At 49.3% G+C, this 15727-nt stretch overlaps 4 protein-coding genes across 4 annotated transcripts, besides 1 other annotated feature; 3 read left to right on the top strand and 1 right to left on the bottom strand.

Moving 5' to 3' along the window:
• Nucleotides 1-452: 452 nt before the first annotated feature.
• NFIA_065540 (sugar transporter) lies at nucleotides 453-2603 on the bottom strand (the record flags this gene model as incomplete). Its single annotated transcript, XM_001263286.1, has 6 exons — nucleotides 453-729; nucleotides 796-910; nucleotides 965-1971; nucleotides 2027-2141; nucleotides 2206-2231; nucleotides 2293-2603. The coding sequence occupies 6 exons, from the start codon at nucleotides 2601-2603 to the stop codon at nucleotides 453-455; spliced, it is 1851 nt and encodes a 616-aa protein (XP_001263287.1).
• Nucleotides 2604-8433: 5830 nt separating this feature from the next.
• Nucleotides 8434-9084, top strand: NFIA_065530 (ZZ type zinc finger protein; the record flags this gene model as incomplete). The annotated part of the gene is made up of 1 exon (XM_001263285.1): nucleotides 8434-9084. One exon carries the CDS (start codon nucleotides 8434-8436, stop codon nucleotides 9082-9084), a length of 651 nt encoding a protein of 216 aa, XP_001263286.1.
• A 1616-nt stretch (nucleotides 9085-10700) lies between these two features.
• NFIA_065520 (uncharacterized protein) lies at nucleotides 10701-12282 on the top strand (the record flags this gene model as incomplete). Its single annotated transcript, XM_001263284.1, has 5 exons — nucleotides 10701-11113; nucleotides 11166-11569; nucleotides 11621-11731; nucleotides 11785-12083; nucleotides 12136-12282. 5 exons carry the CDS (start codon nucleotides 10701-10703, stop codon nucleotides 12280-12282), a joined length of 1374 nt encoding a protein of 457 aa, XP_001263285.1.
• Nucleotides 12283-13376: 1094 nt separating this feature from the next.
• Nucleotides 13377-15306, top strand: NFIA_065510 (uncharacterized protein; the record flags this gene model as incomplete). Its single annotated transcript, XM_001263283.1, has 3 exons — nucleotides 13377-14412; nucleotides 14468-14805; nucleotides 14854-15306. The coding sequence occupies 3 exons, from the start codon at nucleotides 13377-13379 to the stop codon at nucleotides 15304-15306; spliced, it is 1827 nt and encodes a 608-aa protein (XP_001263284.1).
• Nucleotides 15233-15286: a microsatellite.
• Nucleotides 15307-15727: the final 421 nt, after the last annotated feature.

The following is a 15727-nucleotide window of genomic DNA, read 5'->3' as shown; positions in this document are numbered from 1 at the left end:
TCAGAGGCTCAGAGCACTGTGGTACAGTGTGCAGGATTGTCCACCTATGTCCGACTCGTCAAGCAAGGCATGTCTGAGTAACCTCGCTTTTTGCAGACTGGCTGGTGTCGGACACCCGAAAATTGAGGCTCTCAAAATCTGCCACGGGCGTAGGTGGATAATCCTTACACTGTACCACAGTTCAGACTTCAGCATGTTACAACAAGGTACGAGAAGATTGTTCTTCTAAGTCTGAGCTGCAGTGATCTTTTTTGACCAAACTTGAAACTAATCAGTCCTTGGTATTCAAACTACTTAGACTTCTCTCTAAGCTGCACTTAGAAACAACGAGATCAAATGATTCCAATCGGCATAAGCTCGAGTCATATCTTCATGAAAGCCCATGTGGCACAGTTTCCCTCCCCAAAATTAGTGGTTACAACCGCACCGCGGGAACGGGATGCCAGTGGCATTTACATCTCAGTGTTGGGTGAGACGACCTGTCCACCGCCCTCTCTGCTCGCCACCTTCTCGTCGTGAGCGGTCAGGTCTAGCTTGTACAAGGGCTCAAGCTTAACATCACGACGGAAGATGTAACGCTGGATCCACCAAGGGAGGACCTTGAAGCACTGGTAATGCATGTGCTTTGTGGTGGGGACCGCAAAGATATAATCAAGTTCCTCCAGGGTGCGTTGTTTCGTTTCCGGCACCCAGAGGAAAATCATGACCAGAGCTGTGACATTGAGCCCGCTGCACATTGGTTAGTGATACCCACACATCTGAGAAGCAAAAACTTGAGATAGGACATGCACTTACGCATAGAAACAAAAGGCGCCAGTGGGGGTCATCACAGCAAGCATGCGTGGGAACGTGATGGACAAAACTGCGGCCCAGCCGAGGCAAGTAGCGACCGCCCAAGACATTCCAACCTCTGTGACGGTAATTAGCTGACGAGTGCCACAGAAGAAGCGAAATGCACACTTACCACGATGGGAGAGAGGGAAAACCTCTGCAGAATAAGTGAATGGAACGGGTCCTTCGCCCGGAGAATAAAATGCCGCAAACAGGAACACGAAGAGTGCGATACATGCCAGATGAGCTTTGGAATCCTCCGGAATATAAAAGCAGAACGCAGCTGCGAGCAGAGTCCAAGCCATCTGAGGGAAAGTGAAAAGAAGAAGGGTGCGACGTCCGAAAGTGTCGATGGTGAACACAGCGGGGAAAGCGAAAAGGAAGTTGACCAGACCGAAGCCCCAAGAGGCAAAAAGGGCTTCGGTGTTGCTGGCACCCGCTTGAGCGAAAACCGTCGAGGAATAGAACGCGACAATGTTTATTCCGCACATCTGCTGAGCAATCATGACGACAAACGAAGCGAGGGTGGCGCGGCGGACTCGTGGGATGGTGAACAACTCGACGAAACGGGTAAGATAGTTGCCCTCTCCAGCGATCTCTTGCTCCACCTTGATCTGCGCATAGATGTAGTACAGGTCGCGGGCAGCTTGCAGGCGGGAGTTGCGCAGTCGGCAGAGAGATTTGAAAGCAGCCTTCAAATTACCTTTCTTGATATACCAACGAGGCGACTCGGGGCAGAAATACACGCCAACAAGCAGTGGAATGGCAGGAATGAAAGCAGAGCCAAACTGCAACCGCCAGGCGATATCACCAGTACCCTTGACAGCCAGATTCGCAGAGAAACCGAGGAATATGCCAAAGGCCGTCCACAGTTGCCAGCACATGACCAAGCCTCCACGCACGGAAGCAGGAGTGTTCTCTGCACAAAAAATCGGAACAGTGGAAGCCTTCAGGCCCATTCCGAGGCCGAGGAGCAGACGAGTAACGAAGAGCTGGGGCCAAGTCTGAGCTACAGCGCTGCCAATAGGGGTAAGCACGCAGAAGATCGCGGAGATGAAGATTGCACCACGACGGCCGAGGAAAGCATTACAAGGATCGGACATCCAGCACCCAATGGCGGCACTGGCAATGTACGGGCCGCTAGACATGGATGTTAGCCAGGTCTTGATGCAACTGAAGGACTGGGACTACTGACGCGTTTACTACACCAACCAACCACTGATTCTTCTCAGCGTCAGGGTTGGGACTTCCATCCAGAAGTTCGGCGGTGTCAGGAATACCGAGAGCGACAGGGAAGGAAAGATTGGCACCTGCAAAACAGGAAGGGCAGCATTAGCAACTAATCGACCGGCCGAATGAAGACCTTATCCTTACCGTTACTACCAGTCTGGTCCCATCCTCTGAGAGAGAAATGCGCGTTAGTGGCTGTTCATGCACAAAGGTCGCAGCGATTTGACTTACTGGACAGCGGCGCCGATGGAGCAAAGAACGATGGTGAAGTACAGAGCAAAAGGCTGGCGCCATTTGTGCTCTGTTTCATCACGGATCGCGGTGAGCTCCGCTTCAGTCATATCTGGGACTGTCTCGAAGTGTTCAGGATCACGCGCGACGAGGGCACCCTTCTTCAGCTCCGGGAGAATGTCGACTAGGTCATGCTCGTTCGCAAACTCCTCGACATCGCGAATAACCTGAGAAGGAGTCAAGTCCGCCAGAGGATTCTTGATCCTACACAAGAAATTGGTCAATGACCAGTGCCAGAGGAAACGACCCATGAGGCAACAGCAGTTCGTGAGGGGTAGACTCGAGACTCGACACTTACTTAGCAGAGAGATTGTTGTTCAGATTGATGTGCTCGTGATGGCCAGTTTCGAGCATTCCATTATCGTCATTGATGCTGTCGTCACGAAAGTCGATGTCAGTCAGGAGTCACAAGCTGGGCTGTATAGAAACTTGGGATCAGGGAAAACCTACCGCTGCTCGACAGGCGCATCAGCGGTTGCGATATGAGCAACCTCCTGCTTTGGGCCTCCGTCTGCCATGGCAAACTGAGACTATGACAAGGAGCTTGTTGTTGCTTGTGATTTATTGTGTGAGTCTTCTTTCTTATTTCGAATTGGAAGAGTTGGGCCTGTAGCTCAGGGGATGCGGAGAAGGAAAGGAAGAGAAGGAAGGTGCGGGGAGGGACGAAAGAAATAGTGGAGGGAAAAATAAGAAAAAAGAAATATGGAAAATTAAGAAAAAAAAAAAAAAATAGAAAGAAAAAAACATAGAAGAATATTACCCATATTCACAAGATAGTTCAAAGAAAAAGAAAATAAAAAAGAAGGCTGAATCCACCAGGAAGATCACTGACTGAATATTCACAAGCGCCTATCCAATGGCGTCACTACCAGATTTACTTTACGCCTGGGCAATTCACGACTGCATGCATCTTTCTCCTGTCAGATATACAGAAAGTACCCACTTCTCCTATTGGTCCTCAAGGGCCGAGGATTGTACTCATAGTACACTACCCTGGAGGTATCATGCGGCCTAGAGTCAGTGGCTGCTCGTTGAAGAGCCATTGCCGCGACTAACTCCTTCGCTTGAGAGTTTACTCAGTAGTATCAATGCTTTCCACTAACAGTCTAACACTACCAGGACATCATCTGTTCACCGGAAGAAGCCTGAGCTTCAAGGCCTGAGCGACACCGGTTGTTCCCTTGGCGTGGACGATCAAGGATAAGATGTACGAGAAGGGACCGGAGACAACAAGCGAGTGTCCGAAAGCAGAAAGATTCTGGGTAAAGTCTAAATTATTCCATCTCTTTTCATTACAGCCATAAAGTCTGGCGATGACTACGGCCGCCTTCGTGTCGTAAGACGTGCCCAAAGAATGCTCCTAATTCGTCCCGTCAACCACGCGAATTGGGTGTGCCAAGGTGGAAACTCCCCACGGGTCCGAGAACTGCGTTAAGGCATAGTCTAATCCGGAGGTTTACTCATCAGGATAGTGCGGAGTGCAAGGCTACTGTGAGTCTGTAGTAGGTAATGCTGTCTCCGTCAGGCTTCGAGAAACAAAGTTGAAGGAATATTCTCCTGCACGGTCATCGCTTGAGTGACCATGTGTTTGGAGCCTATATTCCACCACAGCTATCAGCAGATTCATTGATTATCCGTGCTATGATTGATAGACGCCAGAGAGCTGAAACACCAAGACATTCCAGCTGCCGGTCTTCGTCAAATTGAGCCTTGTTCTCGTTCTCACCCCCGCTTCCACCCCATACGGGATCCCGTGTCATACCATTATTCCTTTCAGGCTGGAGGTGTCGCTGAGCCGATTGCCCGCTGTCTCAACTTCTCAACACTAAATGCACGAGCCAATCTCGAGAAAGCAAAAACGCCACTCTAGTTACTCGAGGGAATATCCTTGCCCAGAATTGCCAGGACTGGACAAGATCCTGGCCGTTTGACCAAGCGTTATTCGCTACTCTTGGCCGGTTCCCAGTCCCGCCCATGGCTAGTACGTTAAGCTAAGCCAAGAACAGTCAAGTGCGCTGGTCTAATGGGTCCATCTTGGCGGCCGATGTGACTTTGGGGAAGTCACGGACTCTCAGTCACGGAGTCACCGCCCAAACGCCCCCAAATCCCCAGCCCGAGAGCTTAAGCAAATAAGAAGATTGTGGTGGGCGCTGGTGGGGTCGGCCTGAGGCTTTGTTCAGACGCAGATTGCAACCCTCCTCTTTCGGACACCATTAAGATTAGGATCCCTGGATCTCTGTCCGCGTGGCCATGTTATTCCTTGGTAGATGCAATCCCTGACTCTACTCTGCTGTACAAAAGTTTGATCTTTTACTCCGTACAACGTACAACGAAAAGTCGGCTCAGAGCCTGGGACAATGTAACCCGAGAGACGAACTCCAGATCAGGAACCCGGAGAAAATCTGGGGAGTAAACCAGATTATGCTTTGGGTTTAGTCTTTCTATCTAGCACCCGCACATTCCAACGAGCACATGGTCATCTGCCTCCTTGCTGACCTTCCCCCTCTGGAATGTGGATAGGCTTAAAGAGACATTTTATTATGAACCCCACCTGAGGACAACTATCGACTCAAACGGACATCGCCGTCGCAATAATCTGATTGTGAATTCACAATCTCATGATTCACGGCCAACAAGCCACATTGGAAGAATGAGATCTGAGCACGTTCTCAGTTTTCCATCAAATTCACATGCAGTCTGCAAAGAGTTTGAATTTACAAAGCTCATCAAAAATGCTACAGAGTACTCTGAACAAGAATAATAATTATGATTAGTGTACCAGGCCATGAGGTTACAGCGCTTTTGTCCTTCGACTTTGGATACGGTCTGGCTGGCCGATGGAATTGAATTAACGCCATGTGGGGAATTTCCCCGTTTGCTTTTGCCTGGCCTGGTCTGGTGGCTGGTGATCGCCAATCTGTCATTAAACCTTTTCCTTATTTTCCATTTTTTGTTTTCATTTGCCCATACTTCACAATCTGGAGAATTCCGGTTAGTCCCTTTGTTCTGCTGTTTGCAGCCGATGAGAGATTCCAGCGACCCTGATCAGTGAATTCAGGACATATCTGTTCCCACAGTGGCGAAAAACCTACGAGACACTAATCCAGAAAGTGAGGCTTAAGCCATAGGTTTCCTGTCTGTATGGATTGCCAAGATGACCGACTTCGCAATTGCTTTTCAGAGCTTCGGTTGAATGCCCAATAACCATGCCCAAAGCCCCGGCCGGGATGTGGTACAGAAACCGAGACTCCGTTCCCTAGGCAGCATTGAGGTTTCAATGCTACACAATCTCAGCCGAAAACTTTAAGATGAACCCGAACACGACATATCCCGATATCTCACCCGAGTCACGTTGAACAGCCGGGTCAGACCGTGGCTAAAGTCGCACGATGATGAACTCGAGGCTAGTCAAAGAAAGATAAAAGTACTCTGAGTCAGATGCCTGCAATACTGACCAGGGTAAGACTGCATGCTGATCCTGCTAATACGGATTGTATGGTGCATTGGAAGGCTTACGTACTACTTAGCTGTAGTAATTGCTGGGCCTCTGAATGAACTGCGGCTTAAGTTTAAGCAAGCTCAATGGTGGATATCTATTCTAGTAAGTCTCTTTTGGAAGTAGTATGATAGTAGTATGTCAGGGTTTACTTCCGAGTAGAGGTTGCCGAACTCGACAATGATGATCATGGCCTTGTTCAATCTTAAGATCCGGCCTGGAGCTCTCCAGTCTCGATTCTTGAAGCTCAGTAGATCCCTTTAAAAGCAGGCCATTCGCCGTTCGACTTCAAGGGAATTTGCAATAATATATGCTCATGTGGGTTACAGTGTATACCTTGACAGTCATTAAATGAAGCGGTGACTACTAGACATCAGGCCTTATGTGTTTCATGGTTGCATGCTACCCTTGCCGATATCCAGTGATACTGAGGCAAGCTCATCTCGAAACAATATATCCTTGGTTCTATCTCTCTCTGGAGGTTTAAGAGACTCTCTCTGGTTCGTAAGGCCAAACGGTTAACAACGACCATGCCCATAAGGTTCATGGAGCCATATTTATTCAACTGCGCTTCAGCATAGATATTTACCCGGGAAGAGCGCTGATGCTTAGAATGGATCTCAGCTAGGTACGTCCTATCTATACATTGAAGCTAGGGTACTTATGGGGCTATGCCCTTTCCCTCGGTTTATTGTTGTTGTAATGACAAAGATTCTCCCAGAAGCGCAGCCCTACCTACTGAAAGTCTTCAATGCCGTTGTATTATAGCTGGGGGACTCGGCGTATCTTTCCTCACATTGTTTCCAAGGTCACTTCTTCGTCAACTAGTCAAAGCTAAGGTTCAAAACTGGAAACTATCTATACAAAGCGGTCACAATCTTGGCCACTTGTTCAGTATCTGACCCATATACAAGAATGTTTACATCGTTTACTTTTCTCGAGAGACTACTTTGCTAGGACCATGGCCGAGATGTGAAACGATTCGGAAAAGGGTAATCGAGAAAGATGGTACTCTATAGGCATGTTTTATGCTTCATGGTGGCTCAACTACCTTCTGATTGTTGTTCTCCTTTTGAGTTATGATTAGTGACCGGCTTACGCAGCATTCGGATATCATTCGTGCTGTGGATAAGGCATTCTTCATTCGTTACATCTACTAACAGACGGAGATTGTATAGAGAACGTTCGAGGCGGATATTCTCTAGATCACCCTTTCACACCGCACAATACAGACACCCAGTCTTGTCCTCAAAGACGATGGCAAATATGGGACTCTTTAACGCTGTTACAGCGACCCTCCTCGCACTTCCTGGCGCTTTGGGTCAGATGTGTTATGTGTGGGGGACAAGGAGTATGAGCTGTCAATTTGTCATGATGAGTGCGGCATCCATTGATGGCAAAGTGCTATAAATGACTGAACCTTGCCTAAAACCTGCAGTGGAAAATCTTACACGCATATAGGTCGTGGCCGTGCTGTCCTCAGGTCTCGAGGATCTTAGTTCTCCATAACTAATTACCCGATCAGGCTAGATCTGCCCCGTGCTCCGTTCACGTGCAGCGGTTAGACATCCATCCAGATTTCCGAGATGCAAGATGGGTGTCTCAACTCCGAACGAGCTCAACCTCTATATATGATGTTATTATCAGTCTACTGTTAACTATAGGGCGAAATGCGCAGCTTATAATTGTCCTAAAATGAATTCCATCCAATCAGAACCCCCTCTCGTGGAAGATCTCCTGCACTCCGGAAAACCATTTGTCCCCTTTTCCGAGTTTCCGGTTCATGACATCTGTGACCTAAGTCACAAAGAAGCCAATGACTGGTTGGAACGCAAGTTGCAAGAGGAAAAGCCATTTATTATTCATGGCTTCGACAAGCTCGACAAATGGGACAAGCGCATTTTGAGCAGCAAGAGCCTGGTAGACCTGTCTTCCTCGGGATGTATGTCAACAATCGAACGTCACTGCTTTGATAAATAGTTGCTTACCTGGACTCATTGCTTGTAGCAATACCTGTGAGGAACTGTCAGACGGGACGAGATGTGCGTATGAAGCTTGCGGATCTCTTCCAGTTTCAGACGGACCATACGCGAAGTAACAATATCCGAGAATCGTATGTCGGCCGACCAGCTTCTAGATTCCCCAAAATACTCTAACTAATAGCCTATTCAGTTTATATGCAAAAGATCTTCAATGCCCAGAGGAGTGGGTTAAAGCTTTGAAAGCCATCTTACCATCATCTTTGCAACACTTGGGTTCTTTGGACTTGTTCCGAGTATTGCCCCGAGAAATTGCACCAGAGGTCTTGATGGCGTATGCCGGAACCCAGGGATCTTTGTACGTGGTCCTCTCGAATGCTGTATAGGATGCGTGGCTGACGCAACGAGTGTGTTTCTACAGTTCAGGCTTTCATAGATGCTTTAGCGGGTCAGTTGCTCTCAATCTCGTGATTGAATCCAAAGGTAAATGACTCGGAATCGGTAATGGGGCCATTTGGAAGGACAAACTAACTGTTCAAAGACCGTCGGTCAGGGTCGATCTGCTTCGGTACTGACAGACAATCGCAAACAAAATACGACGCTTACATGGAGGAATTGGGAAAGTCATCGCATACCGACTGGGCCAATGTCTCGATCGAGCAGCTACGATCAGCCAACTTTCCCATCTATGTTACCTATCAAGAACCTGGCGATCTGATTGTCTATCCATCAGCAACTTCACACCAAGTTTGGAACATTGCTCCAATGGTTACCAGGGTCGTTTGGAATGTCATGCATACGTCTTCCATAGCATCCTTCTTTGATTACATCCAGCCCGCGTATCAAAGGCAATGCCACACAGACACCGGCCGAGTCCCATTGATTCCGCTACATGCACTTAGAGATCCTACTGCCCTTAGCGCAAAGGAGCTGAAACTCCTTTTAGAGATCTTCGAGCGGCTGGTCGACGATGATGATGCGGGGCCAAATGTACCCGTAAAGCTTGTGGATACTCAAGGTGCCGTGGTGGAATGTAATTATTGTGGACTAACTATCTGGAATCGGCATTTGCATTGTGAGCAGTGCGGGGACTTCGACTTGTGCTTGCCTTGCTTTGTCTCTGGACGAAGTTGCAAACATATTACGGACTATACCTGGGCGGAACTGATTCCCAGAGAAAGTTGCCAGGCGCTAATCGATGCAACCCGAAGGAACGCTGATTTTCTATCCTCTTCAAATCCCAGAATAGCAGAGTAAGTATCTTGACTTTGAGACTCGTACCTCTGATCTTGGTTGAGAACTTCTCAGCGTGCTTCAAAGTCCCCACAAAGCTGACCAGTCATTCATAGGCAGAAATCACTGGGTCTTCTGGCTAGAGTTGCGGCAGATGCTCGAAGACAGTCTATGGTAAGTACGATCCCGTTCTAAGAAATCTGAGCTCAACAATTGACTGTTGCCAAGGAACGGCTTTGCCATCTGTGCCGGGACAACCATGCAGTGTGGAAAGGCATCACATGCTCCCAGTGCTCTGCGTTCTTCTGCTTCCGTGGTCTATACAGACATTTCGATATTGGTATCATTCCTTTGCTCCGAAGAGACGGTCCATGGGTGTGCCCCAAGTGTTCTCAGCTCTGTAACTGCAGATGTTGCCACTTTGCTCAGCCACATCAGAGTAAAGAAAAACCCGCCAGAGCCCGCATCAAGCCTGCCGACCCCCGAGGCCGGATCATGGGCTTTGTGGACAATGTGTTCGATCAGAAGAGAGGAAAGAGAGCCACCGCAGGTGCACAAGTGACGCCTTCGCAGATGACCGTCTCTCTGCAAGGGAGGAAACGTCCTAGATCAAACAGCAGCGAAGGCTTTGAGCAAGGACTGCTGGATTGCAGCAGGTTTTCTTGTACGAAGGACACTCAACCGCCTGGCATCATGAGATCAGGATCAGCCGATTTACGGAGCAGAGGTACTGCTCAACCGAATATCCATCTGGCCAAAGTGCATCCTTATGGAAATTCTTGGCCTAAAGGACAGCTTCGAATTTGTGACCTGGTCGAGAGCCGGGCTGAGAGTGCGGCGGCTGAAGGAAACTCTCGCAATCATACCACACAGTACCAACCAGCTGCACTTCCTGGGATATCGAACCGGCGCGATCACTCTCCAAGGGAAGACAACTATTCCCCCTCATCGACATCCACATCCACAAGTGAAGAGAGTATTCCTGTTTTGGAGAAGAGATTGGAGGCTCTTCGTCGATATGCGGATGATCTTCTCGAGCTCTCTTTGGTGGAGTCGCATGCTAAACTGCTTGAGAAGATCAGTGCATATGAAACCCAAATTGAGCAGATCAGAAGGCGAAAGGCCGAAAGGCTCTTCAGTAATTTGAATCGGGATTTCCCCGACCTGGCCAACGTAGCCATGGAAGAGGCGAGACGGCGAGGGCTATGAATTGCATACCATCATTATGGGAACATCTGACTACCCAACAGTGAGTTGGGCACAGGAATAATTGATCTCACTGACAAAACATGATTGTCGAGGGAAATAAGGAAATATATTGGTACATATCGTACTGTCAGCTCGCTGAAGCGATGACTGCGCTATATACCTGTGCAACCGCCTCATATCTGGTAAAGATGGTTAGATGAAACAAGCCGACCTTTGGCTGTAAAACACAAATGGTAGAAAGCATATTGACACCTTGTTGGTTTAATGATCAGACCGTGAGACGGGCATCTCAGCTCAGCCCACTCAACGAGGCTAACGCTCCTCCCCACCTCTGGAAGCGTACGAGCTGACCTCCTCAAGGACCCAACATAAATACTCACTGTTCCTTGACCAAATTATCATAAAACAATTCAGTTACGTGACATTCCAGGATGGATCCCATAGCAGCTACCCAGCTCGCAGCAGATGTAGCAGGCATCTTCCTGAAAATCGTGAATACTGTTAAGGACGTTATCGAGACGATGAAGGGGGCCAAAGAAGCCCTCATCGAGCTTTTGAGTCGCTGCGAAAGGGTACGATTGTATCTCGAGCTGTTTAGATCTCTCACCAGCCGGTTGTCTAACCCAGTTGAAAAATCCATATCACTATCGTTCAATGATAGTGCGTACCGCCAGACAGCGGACGAGATCCTGGGATTTGTTCACAAGATCGCGGATGCCTCGAAGCACTCCGAACTCTGGATGAAGTTCAGCTGGGTGTTCTACAAGGCCGATGTCACCGCGTTGGTCGGGAAGCTCGAGGCCCGCGAGAAGGACCTCAACCTTGTCCTTACTTTCATTGCAGCGTATGAGTCCTTATGGAATGTCCAGTGTATGAAGCTGACGTGGGCGCGACAGTCAGTCCAGTGTGGTAACTGAGAAAGAGATCATTACGATGAAGGGCCGTGCTGAAGAATGGGCACAAATCACTGAAGCTTTTGGCACGGCACATTTGGGCCAAGATAGTAATGAGTTGGTCGTGAAACACTCCTCCGAGCAAGGGAGAAAGGGACATGGCTCTCACCGTGGATCGCACAACAATCAAAGGCAAAGTGTGATACCAAGTCAACCTTCTTCCAAGTCAACGAAGCCAGCTCTGTGGCTTGGAAACGTCGTCAGGACAGGATTGGACCCGGCGTATCTCAGAGAGAGAGCTCGGCTGTCCGATGCAGCATATTGGGGAGATTGGCATCAGTTGTTGTCTTCACTGGACACAGGGAGACGCCGCTTTGGCGAGTCATGGTGCAATGCTTTTACTCTAAGTATGCGACTCCGCGGTCTGCATTGAGTGATAGCTGCTTAATTCTGGACAGGATCAGAAAACGATTCGCACCGACTGAGCCTATGGACTCCTTTGCACCAGGCGGCGTACATGAATGCGCCGAAGAAGGTGGTAGAGAAACTCATTCGATTAGGGGCTTTCAGTATGATCTCGTTTCTATATAAACTCTTCTAAACCTGTTGACAATGAGACTAGGAACCCTGCCGACTAAGAAAACCAAAGGCGAGTTTCGTTATCAGGATCTGACGGCCGTCGAAATTGCCCGTGAACTCGGATACTCAGATCTTTGGGAGATTCTAACTCCAGTCATCCGTCATTTCGTCCCAGCGAGGGTTCTAATGGACCTGGAACAAAAGTTCCACGAACTGATACACGCCGAACTGGCTGGCCTTGCTCATCTGAAGTACCTTCGCCTTCCTCAACTGGTGGTGTTGACCGAGCTAGAGAACCCGCAGATGTGGTTTCCAATTCAACCCCAGAGTCAGCACGGGAGAGTACGTCATCCAAGTGCGCATAGTTTGAAGCAAACTGCTGACTTTGACCTAGGGATTCTTGTTTCGTCTGGATGGTCGAGAACTGGTGGTTCTAAGTGTTGGGAGGAACCCTCCGCAGTCCAAGCAACTCTACCGTGTATCAGCAATATCAGCAACAGGATGGATTGCGATACATGATGCAGTCGTGTTTCGACGGTAGCTCTTTGAAATTGCTTGCTTGCAGCAGAAGTTTTGGGATGATATGCTGGTCATGTAGTGACCTGTCTTACTTGCATGTTGTATATATGATTTCAGACTCAGCGACTGATTCGTGAATAATGATCAACAACTGGTACCTCCATATGGACATATGGCCAATTCTTGGAATAACTGGTTCACCTACCGCAGCAGCAGAGCATAGGCTGCTGATGACTGATGACCACTTTAAGAGTTCCGAGCAATGACAGCATGGCCATGTAACTAGTCATAACCCAGTCTAGTATTTGAAAGTCCTGTCACCTGAAGGTAGTCTCATATTCTTATTGCAGTTCCATTGTTTTGCTGCAGTCCTTCGGCTCTTGGAGGTTCTCATGGGTATAGACAGGTACTTGAACCTGTTCCACGGAAAGCAAGTGGACAATCGTCATCGGGTGTCTCCACTGCGGACTCGCATCACCAACCTCGTTCACTGTTCATCACGGTCATCACCTGTCGAAGTCACTTTTTCCTCAAATTATCACATGTTCTTGTGGCTGGTACAGTGATCATTTGGACGGTATCACATCCACCGTCTGACAGGTACCGATACTTCCTATGTACTTGTGTTTGGTATGTTTGAACGCCATTCCACTACCCCTTCCTGCCGTTTCTCCGCATACAGACCAAGCCCTGACAGCAGCACGGTAGATCATCAGCGACCTAGCTGACTCCCAGGGGGTCGGTACCTTTTGATGTTTGATCAAGCATTCACCTCGACTGACTAGACGATCTATCCCCGTCAGCTGGAGATTCTGATCGAGTCACAATCATTGTTTCTTTATAAGGATTCGATCATTCCGGGGCGATCGGTGTTTGGGAGCCCAACTAAACACGCTTCGTACTATCTTGACCGCCTCCACAGCCCACATCCAAGCTATCGCTCACAGACGCACGATCTTCCCAACCATCTCTTTTTTCTTATTGGTTTTTTTACTTTCTCTCCCCTTCTACTCATTTTCATTGAGATTCCGATCTTCGTCTGCTTGGTCCTGGTTCTCGGGTCTCTGTAACGAGGTTCCCTTCTTCTGCCCTCATCCCCCCCTCCTCCCTCCCGTCATGCCATGCTTCAAGGGTCTGGCCGTGAGTATACACACTCCGGACGGCCCCATTCCCGAGTACTCCATTCAACGCCAGTCTCGGGCATCACGTATCGCTTGCTACATCCCCGTACCGCCGCCCAAGTTACCAGACTCCGCCAGCGGGAAACCTGAACAGTCGACCTTTGCCATTTCCATCACGCTGCTGAATCCCGGCCAAGATGTCCCGTACTCGACGCCGAAACCGACACCGGACAACCCCTCACCGAAGCCTAAGGTGGTGGGGGGCCTCCCCGGGCAGACAAGCGAACGCGGGCAGTACACCAGTGCCGTCGCGCCATATCAACCCTTGACCAACTCGCCGAATGAAACGGTCGCGGCGTATATTTACTTTGATGGCCGGCAGAAGGAAGAGGTCGCTACATTGCTCCGGAGAGGGGAGGAGACTTGGGTCAACTCACGGTGGGTTAGCGTGCCCGAATCCGAAGGAGGTGGGCTTGCCGAGCGGGAGTTTTTGTTCCGTGAGGTCGGATTGGAGAGATGGTTGAACGGGCTGGATCTGGAAGGCAAGGATGTCGCTGCCCGGATTGAGCGAAGACGGCAGAAGATGGAGAGACGCCGGCTGAAGCGTGAATCCACCGAGGGAATCGGTGAGATGGAGACGGACTCCAAGTCGGCAAAGGGGGCCAAGGGGATTATGCGGTACGGCAATGATGAGAAGTCGCCTCTGGAGAATGTCTCCGACGATGATATGTCGTATTCCGACTCTGATGACGATCCGATCCCCGAGTCTGCTGGACAGATCAAAGTTGCGTTGTTCCGGGTACTGGCCTCCGGGGAGATCAAACGCGGAGAGTACTCGCCGCAATTTGATGCTCATGACGACGATGAGGATAATCAGAGCGGGCAGGGCAACGACGCGGACATTGATCACACGACAAGCTTTGCAAAGCCCAAGACGCTGGATCCTAAGACAATCAGCACGCAAACGGTTACAGGCATTGATCCTTCTGACAAGCCGTATGCGATTTTTACTTTCATGTACCGAGGAGAGAGTATGTTTCGAGGATTGCTATGATTTCTCGCAAAGGTTGACTAACGGTCTACCAGGACAACTACAGAAGATGGGAATTCTGAAAGATCCCAAGTCTCAAGAGACTCCTGTTTCCGCGAAGCGACGATCGTTGCAAACCGACTTCTCCAGTATCGGCCCCCTCAAACCGGGCGGTGCAGTTGGATTCCTCAATTTCCGGGACAAATCTGAGAACAAGGACAAGAAGAAGAAGAACAAGAGCGTGGAAGACGACGACATGGAAAGCGAGGATGATGACGACGATTCCATCCTCGGCAAAGCAGACGATGAGGAAGCCAAAGAAGACAACCATGATTTGACCGCGGAAGATATAAAGCGTCAAGGAGAACTTGCGGAGGGTGTCCGTAAAATCAAAGTACGTCGCGCCGGTCTAATCGGGAATACTTTATGCTAACGGGTGCAGCTCAAACGTCAACACTCTTCTGCAAGCTTGGCCGGTGCTAGTAGCAGGGCCGATGCTGGGAGCCCCCTGAACTCTGGAGAGACGCCAGCCACTTCGAGCATATCGACAACGCCCCCTAATGCACCAGCAAGCAGCAATGCAGGCTCGGAAGCCGTAAAGGCTGCGGTGAATACACTTGATGGAGCATTTGTGGGTAGTCCCCTGAAGAAGCAACGAGCCAGCGTATCAGAAGCGGATGAAAGTTCCCTGCGTCGCCGGATGGAGTCTGGACTTTCCCAGGAGATCAGCGGAGCTCTGGGAAGCACTGGCGAGCAAACGCAGACTGGTACGACTGCGAATACGTTTGGGGGAAGCCTGAAGCCACAGGGGCCGGCGCTTCAGCAACCAGGACTGCACCAATCAGCACTCCAGCAACCAGCACTCCAGCAACCAGATGAGGATGAAGAGTTGTAGGGTGTTTGGGATTCAATGCTTGGAATCTACAGCTTAGGGACACATTGTGGTCAGTGACACTGGCATCTTTTCATGACCGTGACGGACTGGCGTAAATTGAGCGCATGGCTTGCACTATTTGGATTTATTCTTGCACTATTTTCTTATCTAGTGGAGGTATTTTTTGCTCAGTCGAAGCTGGGAAATTTATTTAGGTGATATTTTTGCTTGATGCCGACATGACGGGAGCAGATTGGAGGGGGGATACCACAGCGTCATTCCCGGGATGGCTTTTTTTCTTCTCCAAACATTTATTGACAGAGAATTATCGGGTGTGAATTGACTTGACTGTTGATGGGGAATTACTATAGAATTATGAACACGCAGGACAATATACCACCGGACTTTGAGACAGAATTTTTGTTTCGGTTGTATCCATTAT

The sequence above is a fragment of the Aspergillus fischeri genome, genomic scaffold (assembly GCF_000149645.3).
Source record: "Aspergillus fischeri NRRL 181 1099437636252 genomic scaffold, whole genome shotgun sequence".
Lineage (NCBI taxonomy): Eukaryota > Fungi > Ascomycota > Eurotiomycetes > Eurotiales > Aspergillaceae > Aspergillus > Aspergillus fischeri.
Note: the sequence above shows the minus strand (reverse complement) of the source record. Positions and strands in the feature narration are given on the sequence as shown.